Raw genomic sequence first — 20,405 nt, 5'->3', positions numbered from 1 at the left:
GTCTGTTCGAGTGCAAGCCGAGAGGAAAGAGAGCTCAATTTAGCATTTTCGCTTGGCAAGTGTTAATTGTAATCCCTGGTAACAGTCAGGTTTATTTTATTTATTTGTTTTACATGTTTTTCATTTGTATTAATCTAATTAAAATGTGCTTTACTCAAGAGTTTTTTGGAAAGCAATGAAACAGAAACATGAACAACATTTTCTTCATGGTTTAGCACTGAATCAGGAACTGTTAACATTTTACTTTGTTTGTAATGTGTCCATCTCATATGACACAACATGACAGTTAATGTCATAATGAGTTAATTGGCCTGAAATTACAGAGTGACATTTCAGGGCCTCATTTTTCTGTGTTAATACATTTCTTTGTTTGTTCGTTTTGGGAACTGATGAAAGTTGAGAGTTCAACTGAGAGATGATGTGTCAGGCAGCACAAATTTACATATTCACACTTATATATATGTCCGTGTCATATATACCATTAACATTTTATTATTAATATCCTTTTCTTACGGTGGCCGAGAGAGCTCAACGCGCTGCAACTGAAGAAAACACATGCAAATAGAAAAACACCTGCAAATTAAGAAAACATCTTCATCAGTTTCACAACACATGTGTGCTCCAAATACTCACAACACAACCAAATACAGAAACGCGCTGCAAATAGGACAGAACACAACGGAAATGTTTCCGGGGAACCCAATAAGTGACGGACCCGGTTGGGACGTTTTTTATTGCTCGTGAGCATTACCTATGCCCTAACGTTACTCCCTTAAAAGGGCAGACGGCAGAGCCCTTGACGTGGGCACTTTGGAGGGAGCGGGGCACTTGTGTGCCATTATGTAGCCGTTTGGAACGGACTTGATGAAGGGAGCAACGAAAGCCAATGTAATTTCCTCATTATTTTCACCTGGGATGTTCCCATGACAACGCAGCGCCGTCTCATATTTGGACCTCTTATATAGCCTACTGTCTATGATTTGGACCCTTCATTCTATCATTTCTTATGAAACTTATTTTAACATAACATGAATGTGTACAATGTAACTGATGTATATATTAATATCTTTCCCTCATGTTCTTTTTCTCTATCTTTTTTTCTTTCATTTATTTTAGTCTTCAGCTTATTCTTTTCTGATTAGTATTCTTATGACATTAAACATATTATAAATACATTTTGTATATTGTAGGCTATACAAAGTTGTATGTCATAAACGTGCAATCTCTGTATGTTTTGCAACAAAAATAAAATAATAAATTAAATTAAATTAAAGTAGACAGCTGTAAGCACGTCCCAGTCGGGTCCGTCACTTATTGGCTTCCCCGGAAACATTTCCGCCGTGTTCTGTCCTATTTGCAGCGCGTTTCTGATTTGTTTGTGTTGTGAACTTTTGCAGCGCGTTTCTGTATTTGGTTGTGTTGTGAGTGTTTGGAGCACACATGTGTTGTGAAACTGATGAAGATGTTTTCTTAATTTGCAGGTGTTTTTCTATTTGCATGTGTTTTCTTCAGTTGCAGCGCGTTGAGCTCTCTCGGCCACCGTATTTTCTGGATATTTTGAGCTTAATAATTTTGTTAACAAAAAGGCATGTTCTTTTTGAAGTTCAAATTATTTAGCAGATGTGTGTATGAGGAATTGAATCTTGTCTTTCAGTCTGTTGAATCCAGTGTATTGAGATGTGTAATAAAAAATATTTTCTTATTTTGATCTGAGAAGAATCACAGAATAGATGTACGACTCTCATTTTTGATCTATTCCATTAGATATATTGATCCAAACTCTCAATAGCTTCTTGTTTTGAGTAGTTTCTCCATTCATCTGGTATCTTCCCCTTCCCCTTAAATGTTTTATTGTAGTATTTCTCCAGATGTTTCTGGAATATGCACACAAACCACTTCCAGTAGGGCAGTTCAGAGAGATCAGAGGGGATGCTCCAGTCTGCATAAACTCCTCCTGCTCTTCTGTATTCTCGCCAGAGGACATTATCATCTGAGGCATTGGGATAAAAAGATCGACTGCTTGCCACCGCTGATGTGCAGATGCTAGTAGACAGGTTTGTCGTATTCTTGTAATGCATCCCGTTTAGTCCAATAACACGATGGAAATGAACATTGTGATCTCCATCATGGTTTTCTATGGTGTTGGTGCAGGAGGCTTTACAGAATGGACACTGAACCCAACAGCACTGACCGAAGTGATCAATCAGAAGCTTATCTGGCCTGAACTTATAGTCCAGCTTTACTGGAAAAGTTTTTGTGTTAAATCTACTGATGATGTCAGACATTATAGCAGAAAGTTTGTCTCTTATCACATCTTCTAGGAGGCTGAAATCATCAACATCGTCATGTTTCACTCCAGTGAAGTCTTTTTCAGAGAAGATCAGCTCATCTGAGAGCTGCTGTGTGAAACTCTTCAACCACAAACCAACATCTCCTCTGTACTCTTGAACATGTTCAGTAGATTCTTGAGCTGCTTTCATGATCTTCTGCTGTAGGAGTTTAATGTTCTCCTTCATCTTGTGTAAAACACTGTCACTGAACTTATCAGTGATGTACCGACTGACTTCATCTCTGATGAAACTCTTGAAGTGATCTCTGGGATTATGAATGTAGTTCATGTATTTTTCAAAATCCTTCTCTTCTGCCAGTGTCTTCAGGATGTGTTTCTCCAGTTTTGATCGGTTTCCATTCAGTGATTCACAGTTTGATCTCATTTCACCAGCCAAATCTCTGGCAGTCTTCTTGTAGACACTCTGCTCAATGGGCTCTTTAAGTTTCTGACAGATGATCTCAACAAAAATGGCAGCTGATGTTGCTCCATGACAATATTTCTGGAAAATACTATAGTACTCTTCTCTCTTCTGCTCATCATATTTCACAGGACTATTGGCATCCCTGAACATTTTGTGTTGGTCAGTGATCATCTTGTTTGCTCTCTTACAGATGGAAAGAACCAAATCCCTGAAGAAATCATTCTTGAAATCATATCTTACTGATCCTTCCTGAAGTGCTGTTACTCTTTTCTTAATGTAATCTGTGAGGTGTTGAATACATCTGATGTTGTAGCCCATCTTTGAAATGTTAGATGACATGATCATTGAGTCTGTATGCTGAGCAACGTCTGTGACTAATGCTCTTATTTGGGCTTCATCCTCTCTTGATAGATTGCAACCGAATATCTTAGTTTTTGTGACTGATCCTGTAAATCCACTGGATTTCTTTAGCTGTACATACTCTGAATAACTTGGTACAGAAAAAATATCTCTGCACTCACTTTTCTCCATATGTTGGCCTACAGAAACACTTCCATAGGTGTCACTGAGGATCTCTCTCACATCTCTCATTATGTCAATGTCTTTGACTGGAGGAGTGTCTGAGATGATCTTCTTCACACTCTGTTTCCAAAACAAATCAAACTCTTTCTTCACTGTTTCTTCATCATTTTCTTTGTCTTTTAGTTTTAAAGCAAGTTCGTTGCTCTTTTCATAGAGAGTGTTTTCTTGATGTGTCCTCTGAGCATCAATCTTTTTCTTCAGGTCTCGCTGCTGAAGAACCTCATTTAATTCCCTCTTTGTTTCTTTCACAATGTTTTCCTGAAGCTCCTTGATTTTGATTTCAAATGATGTTTTGCAGTGAATCAGTATATCACCATCAGTGTCCTTTTCAAAGAATTCAGACATTGATTTTTCCACTTCTTCTCTTGTCTTCTTCAGTTCTTCTTGAAGATCAGTTTCCTCAACTTCATGGATTGCTTCATTTTCTATTTGGTTGTAAACTTTGTTCTCAGTTTCCATCATGGCACTGCGAAGACTCCAGGTCCATTTGCTGTATTCGGTCTCCAGTTTTCTGTTAGCTGAAATCTCCAGAGATTTTTGGAAGTTGATTATGAATTGTTTATTCAGTAAAGCCTCCCAGAGATCTTTAATACGGTCTTTTAAGTGTGTCAGCATCATTCCATGTGACTTTGATGCATACGTTTGAATAGATTCTTTTAACTCTTGAATGTTCTCGCAGTAGTCTGGGTTTGGTAGTGACATGGGTGGGCTTCCTTCCCAGAGCTGAGCAAAATACTTCACATCATTCTCTATATCAAATCTAATGATATCACTGAAACATTCTGCGTCATAGTCTTTCTCTTTAGCAGCGAGTTTTGTCATGTCATCCAGTTTCTTCTGCAGTCGTCTCCTTCCCTCCATGTTTTTAAGTCCGCCTGTGACATCTGAAATATTCTGATTCACAAACACACAGCTGGGATTCAGTCTAACCATTTTCATCCTCAGAAAGACCCGAACAACAATTTGAAGAATTGACTGCATCTCAGATGGGTTTTCTCCAAATATATTGATCAAGGTCAGATTACTAAGACCAACAACGAATGTGGCCAGTTCATTGTCATGATGTCTTGTTGATCTTCCAGCCAGTTCTAGAGCACGAAGACCTTCAGTATCAACAACCAGAATATAGTCAAAGTTCAGCTCTGGTTTTATCTCGTCTGAGACTTTGACCAGCTGCATGAAAGCTCCTCTGGTGCACCTGCCAGCACCAACGGCAAACTGGAGTCCAAACATGGCGTTCAGCATGGTGGATTTCCCAGAGCTCTGAATCCCCAAAACTGACAGAACAAAGACTCTCTGGTCTCCCAGTTTCTGAATGAGTGCATCTATAACAGCAGAGATCCAGACCAGAGGAACATGAGCAGCATCTCCATCCATCAGCTCCAGTGGAAATCCAGAGATCATCATCTCTGCTGCAAGACTCGGGAGAGAAGAGAAGTGAAACTGCAGGTCTTTCTTGTTCTTCTTCACAGATGAACATGATTCATAGATCTGTCCGATCTCCCTCATGATGTGCTCCAGACCAAAGGCTGCAGCTTGAAGATCCTCAGATATTCTCTCAAGTTCTGTCTGTTCAGCTTTCAGTTTTTCAGGTTTTTCATTGTTGTATTTAAGTTTTAAAACTGCTGCCCACTTTTCATGATACTTGTGATGAAGAGCAGAAATGTCTGGTGAGGTATATTCATCCAGGACAATTTCAAGCCATTTAAGGAAATATATTTTACTCTGAGCATGCAAGTGCATTTCTTTAATAAAGAACTGTATAAAAGTACTTATGTTAAATGCATGCTGCTGCTCACGTAATCGCTTCAGGTTGGCTTGTTTTTGGCTGATGTCCATTTCTGTTTCATGTGCTTGAGGTCGATGTAGTTCTTTGTTTTTCTGACACCACTGATGCCACAGTTTTCCCTGACAGGGCAGAAATGATTTTTTGATTTCTGTCAGATCTTTATCCTCCAGTAAACTCATTATCTGCTGTGCTGCTTCTCTTCCTCTCCTGCAGTCATCATCATCTTCCTCATCTACTCTGATGTCTGAGTGTTTGGACATATCTTCAAGTTTAAAAGTGGAAGATGATTCTGAGAGACAATCATTTATAGTTCGTCTGAGTTCCTCAGATACATCTGACAGATTTCTGTCCTTCAAACCAATTTTGAATTTCCCTTTGTCCATCACAGTTACAGTAGATTCATCTTCAGTGAAAAGACAAATGAGTGGCTTTCTGTCCTTGTACAGGTTTTGGATTATTGTTGAGCTTTTGTCGTTCCTGGGAATTTGTGGTAGAAGAACAACATTGACTGAGGCCATTTCAGTGAGGATCTCCAGCTGTTTCTCATGGTCTCCTGCATCACCGTGTAGATTACAGAATGCAACACAGTCAGCGAATTTATCATCATATGATCCAGAGGGGCAGAACCAGGCGATCTCCACCACTCCATCCATCAGGACTCTGGTTCTGCTGCTGCCTGGACAGTTCCTGTGGAAGAACGTGTTGTGTTTCTCATTGATCAGACTGTTCATCAGATGAGACTTCGATGAGGACACAGAGGAAAACCTGAAGAAAGACACCATTGGAGTTTCTGCCTTGTAGACAAAATGGGTTTGACTGATGATTTCATTGTTGTTGTTTCTCATCTTCCAGCTCTTTGTAATTTGTTTAAATGTCCAGAGAGGAAACTCAATCTGTTGTGTGAATGGATCAGGAACAAGCAAAGGCAGAGCGTACTGACACTGTGACAGTTTGGTCACCATCATCTGCTTCAGGAAACCATCAGAACAATGAAACACAGCCATCTGAACATCCATCGGGTGGAATTGCTCAGATTGACTTGCTCCTTCATTAGAGAAAGATATTTTTTTGAAAATATCACTGTTGCCTTCAGTTGATTCATTGTCTATTTGTTGTGTTTGAACCTGTTCATTGGTATCTTCAACATTACTGTATCTTACTCTGTAGTTCATCATCAGTAGTTTTTGTATGAAACTCAGAACCAGTTCCTCCTGAGCACAGGACACAGGACAGGTCTGTAATGAATGTGCAGTTAACTGAAGAACTTCTTCTCTTTTAAATTTATTTTTGTTCTTGTCAAGATGAAGTCTGTGAAATAGATGCTCTATTTGTTTTATTTCTGTCTTATCCTGTTGATCTGGGCTGACTCCTGCTGGTTTAATGCCTTTGTTTTCTCTCTGTTTAATAGAAAAAAAAAACAATGATACATATTTATCAGCGTTTTCCAGTACTCTTTTAAACAAAACTTTAATTCCCATTCAGTCAATCACGTTCAACATTACATTGATGCTGACGTATTGCGTTACTTTATTTCTGGTTGCGGTCGTTTGTTGGCTTCATTGAAACCGCTCTGCAGCCTCCTCCACTCTCACTACCCTCAATGGAGGGGCCAACAAGGGTTACATGGAGGTTACATTTATGCCCGCAAAGTGCTGCCACCTGGTGTGACATTCCCTCAGGTTCAGCAGCGTCCTTTTTACCTCAGTGGCAAACAAAGACACCACTGTCCTGTGTGCGGAAATTGCGGCGCTCCTGGCGAAGAACACATTAGAGCTGGTAAGTCCCGCCCATCCGTAAAACCCCAAGTGGACCTCTAGGTTGAAAAATCGTCAATGCAAGTGAATGTGAGAAAATAATTATTTTCTGGTCCCGTTTGAATTGTGCCATGAATGTGAACATATGTTGTCTGTGAATTTTTTATATAATTGTTCATGTTACGAGTTTGACAGTATATTGTATGATTCTTTGGCTAGCAGTTGTGGAACAGACATAACGAGAAAGACTACATGTCGCCTATGTGACGTCACCCCATAACACATTTTCCCTCCACTTGTCAAATCACGGTGCTAATGCTGCGATAATCTATGGAGACAGATCGAGATGCCTGTGTGTTTTGTACCCAAATGTCACCATTCAAACCAAATGGGCTGTTCTTTCTTCAGATTCCCGTCGAAAGCAGCGAAGAGTTGTAGTCCACAAAGTGCTCTCACACAAAGTCTAACCGTATCAAACTTCTACCCGCTAAATTGTAGCATTCTTCACACGAAAAATTATATTAAAAATTCACAGACAACATATGTTCACATTCATGGCAAAATTCAAACGGGACCAGAAAATTATTATTTTCTCACATTCACTTGCATTGACGATTTTTCAACCTAGAGGTCCAGTGGGGTTAGCGGAAGGGGCGGGACTTACCAGCTCTATAGAGCCTGTCCCTCCAGCCGAGATGAAGTATGGGTATTACAGCCCGTACTTCATCATACCCAAGAAAGGCGGTGGGTTACGGCCAATCTTGGATCTACGTCTCTTGAATTGGGCCCGTTCAAGATGCTCATGCAGAAGTGCATTCTCACTTGCGTTTACCCCAGGATTGGTTTGCAGTGATCGACCTGAAGGAAACGTATTTTCATGTCCAGATCTTACCTTGACACTGCTCGTTCCTATGTTTTTCTTTTGAGGGTCGAGCATATCAGTACAAGATCCTCCGCTTTAAGCGGTCCCTGTCTCCCCTTGCTTTACCAGTTGCGGAGGCTGCCCGTACCCTCCTCAGGGATGACTGCCTCATTCTAGCGTACTCTTGGGATCAGTTATGCGAACACAGGGATTCCCCTGAGCAAGGACCTGCTTTCTCAGGGATGGGGCACCATATGGCACCCTCGTCCAGACCTCTGGAACATCCACGTGTGGTCTCTGGACGGGACGCGATGACTTAAGTGGCCTACTTGACTTTTTATTTTGCTGTGTGACTGTGTGAGAGCAGTTGCCAAAAGGAAACGCTACAGCTTGCGAGCATCTGTGTCTCCGACACTCGTAACACAATTCAGTGGCTGGAGGGAGCGTCTCTGTTACTGATGTAACCCTCACTCTCTGAAGGAGGAAACAGAGACGTTATGTCCCTCCTGCCAAAGCCCTGATCTACCGCTGAATGGCCTACGTCAGTATTGATGTAACATCTTCGTTCAAGGAACGAGGGTTACATTAGTAACCGAGACGTTTCATCTGGGCTTTCTTACATTTTAGCTGTTCGCTGCTTGTATTAATCAGCTTGTTTGTTTGTTCCAGACATACTGTCAGTCTGTTCATTATTGGTAGGAATTTTTCACTGACTATTTCTGTACCAGGAAACAAGTTTGAATCACTTGCTTTCCCAAAACAATGAACAGATGAGTGGTTACACTACAAATGTAATGTAATCATGTGCATTTCTGATGGCCTTCATATGTAGCCTCAGTGATTTGATCACAAAACGTTTTAGACTCCGTTTACAATTGATTCATGCTATCAACAAAATTGTTTTAAAAAACACCACACAGCACCACTATTATCTGGAACAATTAGTCATTATTCCTATTGAGGAGTTTAAAGTGTTAAAATGCTATCAATGTACATGAATCAGTTCTCTCCAGGTTTCTCTGAACACTCACCTGTAGTGAATCATCAGTTTCAGAACAGGTCTTCATCTCATCTTTCACTTGTTCATATTCCTCTTTCCACTCCAGTTTTCTTCTGTTTAGTTCATCTTCATGCTGTTCTTCAAGGAGTTTCAATGTTTCTTCAAAAGTCTTTTGTTGGTCTTCTCTCATGTTTCTTTCTTCTTTCAGTCTTTTCTCAAAATCTTGTAGTTGTTCTTGTTTTTCTCTTTCAATTCTCTCTTTCTCCCTGACTATTCCCTCTGTTTCACTCTTGAGTCTCTGATATCGGTCATCAGAAATCTCTTTTTCTCTCTCCAATCTCTTCTTTTCCTCCTCTTCTCTTTTTTTTCTCTCTTTCTCTTGTTTCAGTCTTTCATCTTCCATCATCATCCTCATTGCCTTTTTCTCGTCCTCTAATTTGTTCATCAGTTCTTCTTTTTCTTTGTTCATTTGCTCCACTTTCTCCATCAAGATCTTCATGTTGTTATCATTAGCTTCATGTTTAGATTGAATATCTTGTCTCTCTATTTCCATTCTCTCTCTCTCTTGATTCAGTCTCTGATTAAATTCATCCCAAATTCTCTGTTCATTCTGTCTTCTTTTCTCATCCTCTTCTTCTCTTCTCTTCTCTTCTTCTTTTTGTTTCTGTCTCTCCCATTCCTCTCGTTCTTGCTTCAGCTTTTCACTGATCTCTCTCTCTTTCTCCTCTTTCTCTTTTATTTCAGTTTTGTATTGTTCTTCCCTCTCATTAAACTCTTCTTCTCTTCTCTTTCTCTCTTTGTCATGACTCTGTCTTTCATTCTCTATTCTGTTCTTCAGTTTGTCTATTTCTGCGTCATATTTGATTTGAAGTTTTTCTCTTTCTGCTTTTATTTTCTCCTTTTCCTGCTTCATTTGCTCAATTTCATGCTCAAATGCCTCTCGTTCTCTTCTCAGCTCATCTCGTATCTGTCTCTGATGAGCCTCTTGTTCTGTTATTTCTTTTTTGAGTTGCTCTTCTCTTCTCTTTCTGTCTTTGTCATGATTATGTCTTTCTTCCTCCATCATCATCTTAATTCTCTGTTTCTCTTCTTCTAGTTTGATCATCAGTTCTTCTTTTTCTCTGTTCATTTGTTCCACTATCTCCATTAGGAGCTTCATGTTTTCTTCTGCTTCATATTTAGATTGAATATCTTCTTTCTTTCTTTTCATTCTCTCTTTCCCTTGTTTAAGTCTCAGATTAAATTCATCCCAAACTCTCTGTTCCTTCTCTTTCTTTTCTCATCCTCTTCATCTATTCTCATCTTTTCCTCTCTATGTTTCTGTTTCTCCCATTCCTCTCGTTCTCTTCTCATCTCTATTTTATATTGTTTCTCTCTCTCTCTAAATTCTTCTTCTCTTCTCTTTATCTCTCTGTCATGATTCTGTCTTTCTTCCTCCATCATAATCACCATTCTTTCTTTCTCTTCTTCATGTTTGGTCAAGAGTTCTTCTCTTTCTTTGTTTAGTTGCTCCACTTTCTCCATCAGGAACTTCATTGTTTGCTCTTGTTTTTCTCTTTCCATCTGTCTGAACATCTTACACGAGTAGAAACTCCCTCCGTTTGCTTTCACCATGGCATCTATCTTCTCCAGTAGATCAGACACCTGTGTTCGCTCTCCAGTCTGATTATTATTGAACACATGGAATCTGTTTCCACACGCTTCTATAAGATTCATTAAAGGAGATCCAGGTTTTCCCAAACACTGTTCAATGGTTTTGTTCTTCAGACCATCTCCCCTTGTGAAGAGCACCATGGTGTACATTAAAGAGTTTTCACCAAATGTCTCTTGGATGATCTTCACTGATTTTGCTTCTTCTGGAGTGAATCGTCCCAGTGGAATCAGTAAGAGAAACACATGCGGTCCAGGCAGGATCATGGAGATGCAGTTGGTGATTTCTCTCTGGATCTCCTCATTGGTAAGTTCAGTATCAAATAGTCCTGGAGTGTCGATCACAGTAACGTGCCGGCCGTTGATTTCCGCTGTTTCTCTCTGAGTCTCACTTGTAACTGATTGAAAAGATTCTTCTGCTGTAAACGCATCCCTTCCTAAGATGGTGTTTCCTGTTGCACTCTTCCCAGCTCCAGTTTTTCCCAGCAGCACAATCCTCAGATCATCTCGACTCTCTTTTGAACCTGTAAAAGAAGAAATGCATTAGTCTTAAAGCCTAAAAACAGTCTTTCAAAAGTTTGATTCTGTCATTTTTACATTGATCTTTCACATTTTCATAACCCTGTTTGTGAGCGGTCTACTGCCTACTTGTTAAGTATATCATATCAGACATATTGTTAAGTGGTTTGTTTGGTATGTTGTACTGTAGGGCAGCACGATTTGGGGGAAAATATCTAACTGCAATTTTAAAATTGTGATTTTTAAAACAAATGAACATACTTTTTTTTTTTTTTATAAGAAACACCAGGTTTGTTGTGCTTGTTTGTAAGGCTTCCCAATTAGGCCCAAAATGTTGTGCTGATACATTAAGAATAATATTATTAATATTATTATTATTGCAAAATAGAAAATAATAAAAGCGGACAAAATATGCAATACAACAAATATGTATTACTGTGAGGTGGGTGTTTAATATGGAGCAGGACAAAATGGCAAAGATTTTAATTGTCATATTTAGAAATTTAGGCATGACATTTAATACAATTATACATATATAATTTTAATAAGTATTTTATAGATTTTTATTTTGAAACACTGGAGTGAGCGTTTATAACTTTACAGAAAAACTAACTTTATTTATTTATAAAGTTTGTCCACCTTATTTTGCAATACGGATGAAAGCTGTGAATGTGCAAGACTTATGATTCATTAGCTGCAATAGCTAAATAACTAAGAATAACAAAGTGCAGTAAACGGTAAAACTATTTGCACTTCAAACCAGTGTGTTTATTAGTAAAAATATTAAAAAATGCATATGATAACAATTGATTTCAATATCAAACTGCATAGACTGTTTTTTACTGCTAAAATAACTGTAAGTGGAAGACACTGGAAACATCACTCAAATTGAAAATGCATCCACTCTTATGATAAGGTGGATAGGTTTACAAAATTACAGAAAAACTTTTAGCCTCAACACTCCAGAGAATTATAGTATATATCTGTAATGGCCAAAATGATCAGTTATCAATAAACAATCTGCTTTTCCTGTGGAACGCAGAAGCTTGATCTTGTTTTGTAGTTTGAATTTTATAATAATATTGGAGTTCGGAATTTCACCTCTACTGTATAAAACTATTAACATATAAAAAACATAAAATGGTTAAAAAAATGTATGTTAGAATTCAAAACTTTTAGTAATTTTCTAGATCCAAAGTTTAGGACCCAAATTGATTATCAGGTCATTACCTTGTGACAGAAAATGTGTCTCTAGTGAATGAATTTTCTTTTTCATTTCTTCAAATTTCAGCATTTTTTTAATATGTGCCTCCAAAAATGTCTCTGTGGAGAAAAACCCGCCTATGTTTTCTTCCACCATATGCTCAACATTCTCCATCAATGTGGACACTTGTGTGGTGGGACCAAATAAATGATGTCGTCCTCCAAAACTCTCAATGACAGACTTTGTTTCTTCATTTAGTTCTGCAGTCGTTTGATCTGAATTCTGCATTATAAGAACCATGATGTGTTTCTTGATTCTTGAGCTGAAAATCCTATGGATCTCCTCCATTTCTGCTTTGTCTTCATCTGTAAGTGGAGCGTCAGGAATAATGAATAGGAAAACATGAACTCCAGGATCACAGAGAGACACACAGCGGAGAGTCTGACGCATCACTTCCTCCTCTGAAAGCCGAGTGTTGAACAGAGGTGGAAGCTCCACCAGACTGATCACACGACCATGAAGCTCTACGTCTGATCTTCTGTCTGTCTGCTGCAGGATCAGCTCTGATATGGAGGATTTTAATGTGCCGTCGCTCCCACACACAGCCAGATTCAGCTTCACGCCCTCTGAAACAGATAGTAGAATATTAAAATGAAACAAAAACGTATACTATACTTAGGTTTTTACTACAAATGATCAAATATTATCACACTTACCTCTTTCTGTGGCTTGTTGCTTCATTGTGAAAAACTGTGAAGCTTCATGTTCGGCACAAATCAGGTGACGTCCATCATTCATTTGTACAATGCTTTCAAACGTGTGCAGAAGATCATCAGGAGAGCTGCTTTTCTGAAGACTGAAGTGTCTATTGAAGCATTTCTGAATGATTTTCTGTAGGATGTCATTGTTTTCAGTTGGCTCTTGTGTCGTGAGCACCATGGTGTGTTGAAAAACCCGCTCAGAGAAAGAGTCCAGCACCTTCTCCACACACTCTTGATCTTCTGTTGAACACTGCTCATGTTTGAGGAGCAGAACGATCACATGAGGTCCTGGATCAGACAGATACACACACTCTCTCACTGTATTTGTGATGTGACGGAGTGACAGATGTTTCTGGAGCAGCTGAGGACTGTTGATGATGGTCACATGTCTGTCCTTCAATCTTCCTCCGATTCTCTCAACATTATCTGTAGAAGCTTCACTGTCAAACACTGCTCGTCCCAACAGAAAGTTTCCCACTCGACTGTTTTCTGAAATGCTCTTCCCCAGCAGAACAATCCTGAGATCGCTAACTGAAACACACAAGTGACATGTAACGATGCCATGATCTATCATTATAAAATTAAAATAGTTTTCTTAATGTAATTGAAATGTTTTTTAAAGTTAGTATGACGTTCCTGAAACCTTCTTTCAACTTGATTCTTATTAACAACTCAACATTGATTTCTAACATTCCAAGAATATAAAAATGTCCAGTTTCCTTAATGTTAATAGAACTTAAAATGTATAATGTTCCTGAAACATTCTTTCAAACATCCGAACATCTGCTGTTAAAAAGCAGAATCACTGAAGGAAAGAGTAACAACAAGAACAGAAACTGACTTCCAGCCACAGCCTTAGAAATAAACTGCAAATAAAAGAAGACATCAAGGGACAGATTTACTAAACAGGGCAAATTAGCGTAAGAGTGCAATTCCAAAGCTCCAATGGGAGTAAAAAGTTCTGCGCATGATCTACTGACGACACACAAATGAAAAAACAGACACAGCCGGATCATTTCCATAATGACCAACGCATTCTACCAAGAGCAGCACAAATTAGCATCTGCCCAGCTAACAGACTTTTGTTATAAGAATGTTCTCCAAATATTCAGTGTTGGTTCTGGGAACATAAAAAAGGTCCAGTTTTCTTGACGTTAGAGGAACGTGTTTTAAAAGGCAAAACGTTCCTCAAACGTTCTTTCAACTTAATTTTGACATTCTAGGAACGTTGATTTCTAACATTCCAAGAACATAAAAATGTCCAGGTTCCTTAATGTTACTAGAACGTTATTTAAAGGTTAGTATGATGTTCCTGAAACATTCTTTCATTCATCTTTCGAAAGAGTAATAAGAACACAATCTACAACTTTATTCAGACACAGCCTTGAACTGAAGATAAAAGACATTAACTCTCTCTAGATCTGATTAAACAACTCCACAAACAGCATTGCCAGCTTCACTTATTACTAACCAGACTGACTTTATTTCTGTCACACGTCTACAGAAGATCTTATTGAGAATTAACAGAGGTTTAGATGTTGATGTCTTATTGAAAATGTTTTGTTTGGGGTCACCATCATGGTGATCAGTGTTTGCTTTAGTTGGGGTCTTGACCCTTGACTTTTCATTAAGTTTGTGCTTTTTCAGCAATTGCAGGTCTTTATGGAGAACAATAAAGATATTTCATTCTTCCGATATTAATCCTTGTTTTCGCATGGGCCGGTTGCAGTCTCTTTTTTCTCCGAAGTCCGAAGTCTTTTGCCTATAATAGGCAAGCTAGCTGACATTTCACAGACACTTTTCAAACTACAGTGCGTGCAGAATTATTAGGCACGTTGATTTTCTGATCATATTTTTTTTCCAGGCACATTTGACCAATTCCAAACCACATTAATCGTAATAACTACAATTAACTTTGTATTTAATCATTTATAAGTGAAATATAATTGTTCATGAAGGCTGGAAATGAAAAACGCCTTATTTTCAGGTGTGTAGAATTATTAGGCCAGTTTTCTTTTACAGATAAAATAAGCTAAAAAAGAGATTTAACTCAGACTGAAAAGTCAAAAATTATTAAAGGCCCATGAGAAGAATGCAATACTAATGCAAAACTAGAAATTGCAGTTAAGGCATGACCATTGGATAGTGAAATACTCATTAGGTCAGCAGGGTCAGACAAATACAGGTGAAGAAGAAAAGACACGTTAACTGCAAAAGAATTAGGAATTAAGGTGAAGAATTAAGTGTGAAACCATCAGGAACCCTTTAGTCTCCAGCGCCACCATTTTCCAGAACTGCAACCAACCTGGAGTCTCCAGAAGTGCAAGGTGTCAGGGTCTCAGAGACTTAGGTTAGGTAAAGAATCCTAAAAATGTACCCTCTCTTAATAAGAATCACAAGCTGAAGTGTTGTGAAATACATGAAGACTGATTTTTTATAGGCTTTATAGACAGACAGATTGAGAGTGACTCTTGAAGGACCAGCACCATATCCTCTTCTACCACTATTTGAATAATTCACATCAAATACTAATTCATGAGTTTAATATCATGTTTTGCTCCAAAATCACAATACATGTCAGTCGTGTTTGAGATTACTTATGTGGTTTCATGTTGCTTCTTAACACAGAGTGAGAATATATAATTGTATTAAATTCTATGATACAAGCTATGTTGATAAGCATTGCATTAAAGGGGTAGTTCACCCAAAAATGAAAATTAGCCCATGATTTACTCACCCTCAAGCCATCCTAGGTGTATATGACATTCTTTTTTCAGACGAATACAATCAGAGTTATATAAAAAAAAAATGTCCTGGCCCTTCCAGGCTTTATAATGGGAGAGAATGGCAAAAAAAAAAGAAAAAAAAAGAAAGAAATGTACTCCACATGGCTCCAGTGGGTTAATAAAGGCCTTCGGAAGCAAAGCCATGGGTTTTTGTAAGAAAAATACCCATATTTATAACTTTATAATCTAAAATAACTAGCTTCCGCCCAACAACCGTACGCATACTACGCAATTCGGCTGACGTAGGATGTAGCAGTATCGTAAGCAGGGCTGTGCAAAAAACTGAAGATCCTCTTCTATTATATAGAAATCCGACATTTCTCTTCAAAATTGCTAATTTGCGACCAGTGTTTTGTTTAGCTCTTTCCTCTGAGCTTCCATGTTCGTCATTACGCTGTGCGTCCGGTCAGGGGTTAGTCTTCCACCGTAAATCGATAAGTACGGCCGTCTGGCGGAAGCTATGATTATAGTTTAGAAAGTTTTAAATATAGGTATTTTCCTTACACAAACACATGGCTTCACTTCAGAAGGCCTGTATTAACCCCCTGGAGTAAATGTTGAGCAATTTTATCATGGATGGATGCACTTTTTTGGGCTTCAAATTTTCTCCAGCCATTCACTGCCATTATAAAGCTTGGAAGAGCCAGGACATTTTTTTATATAACACTGATTGTATTCGTCTGAAAGAAGAATGTCATGTACACCTAGGATGACTTGAGGGTGAGTAAATCATGGGCTAATTTTCCTTTTTGGGTGAACTATACCTTTAAAGACATGCATCATTCTTATGAAAATACCAGAAATAGCTTGATGAACAAAGATATATTATCGCTATCATGTGTTTGTCTTCATGTTTCATCAGTCAAAACGTCTCTGTCTGCATGTTATTATATCCATATAAGGCATTTCCTGAAACGGCATAAGTTTAATACTTCTATGAGGACTTTCTGCGTGCGGGATAAATCAATATGTACTGGGCTTCCAGTATGAATGAAACAGATGACATGTGAGTGTTTAACGCTCTATATCGCTTTCATCTCCCCATTTTGGGTAAAAATAGAAAAATAATACTAAAGCACTTTGTAACGTAGTTACTTGAGTAGTTTTTAAGCAAACTACTTTTTTCCTTATTTTGTTGATGTCTTCAAGTGTCTGACTAGCACTAGTTAATAACTTCCTACTCACAATTATGTTTCATAATTTTTCAAAATATCTCTTTGTCATATTGATTTCACATGGTCAGTAGCACAATATTTAAACAAATTAATAACAAAACACAATTCAATAATAGACTTCATATGTGATTATAGAATCAGACCACTTCACATTATTCTGTCCAAACTTTCTCTGACACAGTAAACCTGTTTTCTGAACATAGTATTTTAACAAAACAATCATGGGTCAAGAACCCAACTACAAGAAACACTGATGGTGACTTCAAATGTATGTTCCTCTTTACTTCAATGTTTCATCATCACTTATGATTAATCATCACTTAATTATATAATAAACTCCAGCACTGCTTCAGTTTAACACTCTGTAGTGTGGACACATGAACACTGAGCGGTTCATGAAACACAGGGAATTTCGCTGTGCAAAGAAGAATGTCTTCTACCAACATAATGAGAATTTTCATCAAATGACAATATATGGTGATAACATGAACATTCTTTTGAAAGAGTTTAATTCTAACACATGCATAACCTTAACGTGTGTTTAAGAGAAAAGTCAGGAACAATAACTATGGGACAGGCTACGAAACGTCCCTAAATTACAAGGATGTTCTTTTAAAACAGCAAACACAACCTTATTCACTTGAAGGTAGTTGTCATTCTAAGTATTTAAAGAATGTTCCAAGAATGTTGTTCTAAGAACATTTTCTCACAACATTGAGGAAATAAAAAATAAATAATAATTGTATAAATAACATTTTTGTGCAACCTTTTGAGAACATTTAAAGGCCAGGTAGCATTGAACAAAATGTTCAATGTTACTGGAAGAATGTTTGTTCATCATTTTGAGAGAACCTTGCAATAATGTTAGCCAAAGTTATGAGATTGTTAACTGTTAGCTGGGATTGCTAGTCCATAATGCCTGTTTTCAGCATGCATATATTTTACAGGATATGAACTTTTTAAATATTTCTAGTGAATGCAATCACTAAAAATACTATTATAACATACAAAAGCAAAAATAATATTACAGTAATAGACAATGATATAATTGTTAAATGATAAAAAAAAACGTAAAATAATTTATAACATTGCAAATGTATAATATATAATCAGTATCCCTGATTACGAACCGATTCTGTGACAATGTGCAAACTAATGTGTCAAACATTTTACTAAAGCAGAATTATGAGTATTTCTATGCTGGTGTCACCACTGTCTTGCACATGGGGGCCTAGAACCACAATCTCAGTAATTATGCACTAAAAATGTTTACAAGCAATTGTACTGTCAGCTCTTATTGTCACTAACACTAATTACATTAGTACATCACAGCAAATTTTCACAGCAAAAATTTGAAAATCAGAATAAGAAAAAATCCTGCAGAATCCAGATGGGGCTGATCTGCATACAGACTTACATTGAGGAGGACTCCTTTTACTCAGTTTTCTTCTTAGAGCAAGTTTGTTGGCAACAGTCACTGGATGAAACAAAAGACTTACATTAAATTGGACTTTAATCACAGCAGCACTAACAGAAAACAACATTTTTTTTTTATTATTCTTGGGAAATCAGATTAGAAAATACAATTAGTCAGTGCTTGCATTAAGGAACTTAAAAAAAAAAAAAAACTTTGCTAAGTGAGTATGCAGTGGAGAATCTGGATTAAAATTTCCTCAGATGTTATCTAAACTTTTTAGCTGCATGCACAGAAAAAAATAAATATATGTCAATAAGTTATGACAACATATGTTTTTACATTGCTTTAACTCATCAAAATAAGCTATTTTGAACAAGTTATACAATATAAAATAAAAAAAATTCAGTAAGTTAAGTTGAAACGACTTAAACATTTAAGCATTTACTCTTTTTACAGTGTGGTCAACTACATTTAAAACAGTTTTTTTCTGTGATCCTCACCTATGCTGTCTCTGCTGGACATGTTGATATTCTGCTCTGTTCTCTGTCTCTTTCTTTCAGACGTCGATGTATCTCCGACTCCTGACATCTGTGGGTTTATCTTCCAGTTAAATATTTCAGTCTCTGTTCATTTGACCAGAATATGAAAAACACCATCCATGTTCTCTATTTTTGTGCATGTTTTTGTTAAACAGATTTCTGTTTACTGCACTGAACTGAGTATTTAAATGAGTAAAAGAGTAGAGCTTTGCCTGCAAACCTCTTACAGGTTTAGCATTTAGCTTCTCATTCTTAAAGTCACTTTGGATTAAAGAAAGTGTAACTTAATGTTACTGCAGCTCATATATTATCTAAACTCAGCATTTAGTGTAAACTCATCATCTCACATTTACGGTACATTTTGTATAACAAACATAAATAGGATATTTATAACGAAAAAAAGATACCTGTATGTCGAGGCTTCATCATGCTTGTACTTTCTTTTTGCCAACAAGAATGCATGTAAAGGTTTGTGGGACGTGTCAGTCACTTCGATGAAAAGATAAAAACCTGTTGTTGCCTTTCTTGTCTGACAACTGGTGTTAAAAGTTCTAGTTAAATATTCTGTGAAAATGAGACAATGTGAAAAAAAAAAGAAAAGAAAAAACACTGGGGGAAAAAACAGCAGCTGATCATAAAGACTTTCAACATCAATACAGATGAAGTAAAATCTTTGTTTAGAGAACTTTCTGTCACATTCTGTTCACTAATTAACAATTTCTAATATGGAACCAGTCACATTATACTTAACACTTTTATGTACTTTTATCAACTTTTAAAAACATTTTTCCAATACTAGAGTACTTTAAAAGCCTTAACAATTACAGACCTGCTTTGTGTGTCTTTTCATAAATTCCATCCATAATCATGTTGCTGAACTATCATGTAAATTGGAAAAAGGTGCAACACTCACTCTTAAAGAAATCTTTATTGGTTAAAAAATGTGAGACGTTTCGGCCATTGTCAAGGCCTTCATCAGACATCAAGAGCACTTTTTTTTTTACCAATAAAGTTGGATTTCTTTAAAAGTGAGTGTAGAACCTTTTTCCAATTTACATTATTTATTTATTTATTTAATTTTTTATCTTCTTTTGTTGGTTAAGCACCTCTTTAAAAAAAAAAAATTGTATGACACGTCATGGTAACACATTATCAACCCAGTGCATTTATCAGTCTTTCCCTCCTCATTATTCTTATGTAATTATTACTCAAGTTACACCAGCCAAAAGCATGAAAAGCACATTTGAGAGTGCCATATATCTTTTTTTTCTTTTTTCTTTTTTTTTTACATACCATTTTATTTAAATCCCACCTCTACCTGCATGTTTTCAATGTAAACAAAATCATTTTTACATTGCAGATGATCAAATAGTGTAATTTTTCATGTAAGCCAAATCTGTGTATAGGCTACTGTCCTCTGGCGGTGAGACTGTAGAATTGCAGCAGGAGATATTACAGTAAAGACCTCAGACTGTAAGGCAACACGTCTTAATTTGAAATAAAATTTTACATTTTTAATAATACACATAATATATCATTTTTCTTTTTTGTTTACTTCTCATCTATACATTAATGCTGTGTTTTTGGAGATTTGATTTGACTTTTGTACCTATT

The 20,405-nt window shown here is 37.1% G+C and overlaps 1 protein-coding gene across 1 annotated transcript; it reads right to left on the bottom strand.

The window, feature by feature from the left end:
- Positions 1–1,146: 1,146 nt before the first annotated feature.
- Positions 1,147–19,156, bottom strand: LOC309495354 (interferon-induced very large GTPase 1-like). Its single transcript, XM_082165033.1, is given in 8 exon segments — positions 1,147–6,521; positions 8,772–9,968; positions 9,971–9,973; positions 9,977–10,914; positions 12,140–12,739; positions 12,830–13,405; positions 18,253–18,312; positions 18,753–19,156. Coding segments are annotated over 8 exon segments (8,223 nt in total). The 5' UTR covers positions 18,841–19,156; the 3' UTR covers positions 1,147–1,760.
- Between the last annotated feature and the right edge of the window lie 1,249 nt (positions 19,157–20,405).

The sequence above is a fragment of the Leuciscus leuciscus genome, assembly GCF_965113295.1.
Source record: "Leuciscus leuciscus genome assembly, chromosome: 1".
Classification (NCBI taxonomy): domain Eukaryota; kingdom Metazoa; phylum Chordata; class Actinopteri; order Cypriniformes; family Leuciscidae; genus Leuciscus; species Leuciscus leuciscus.
This window is presented reverse-complemented; position numbering and strand designations above follow the sequence as displayed.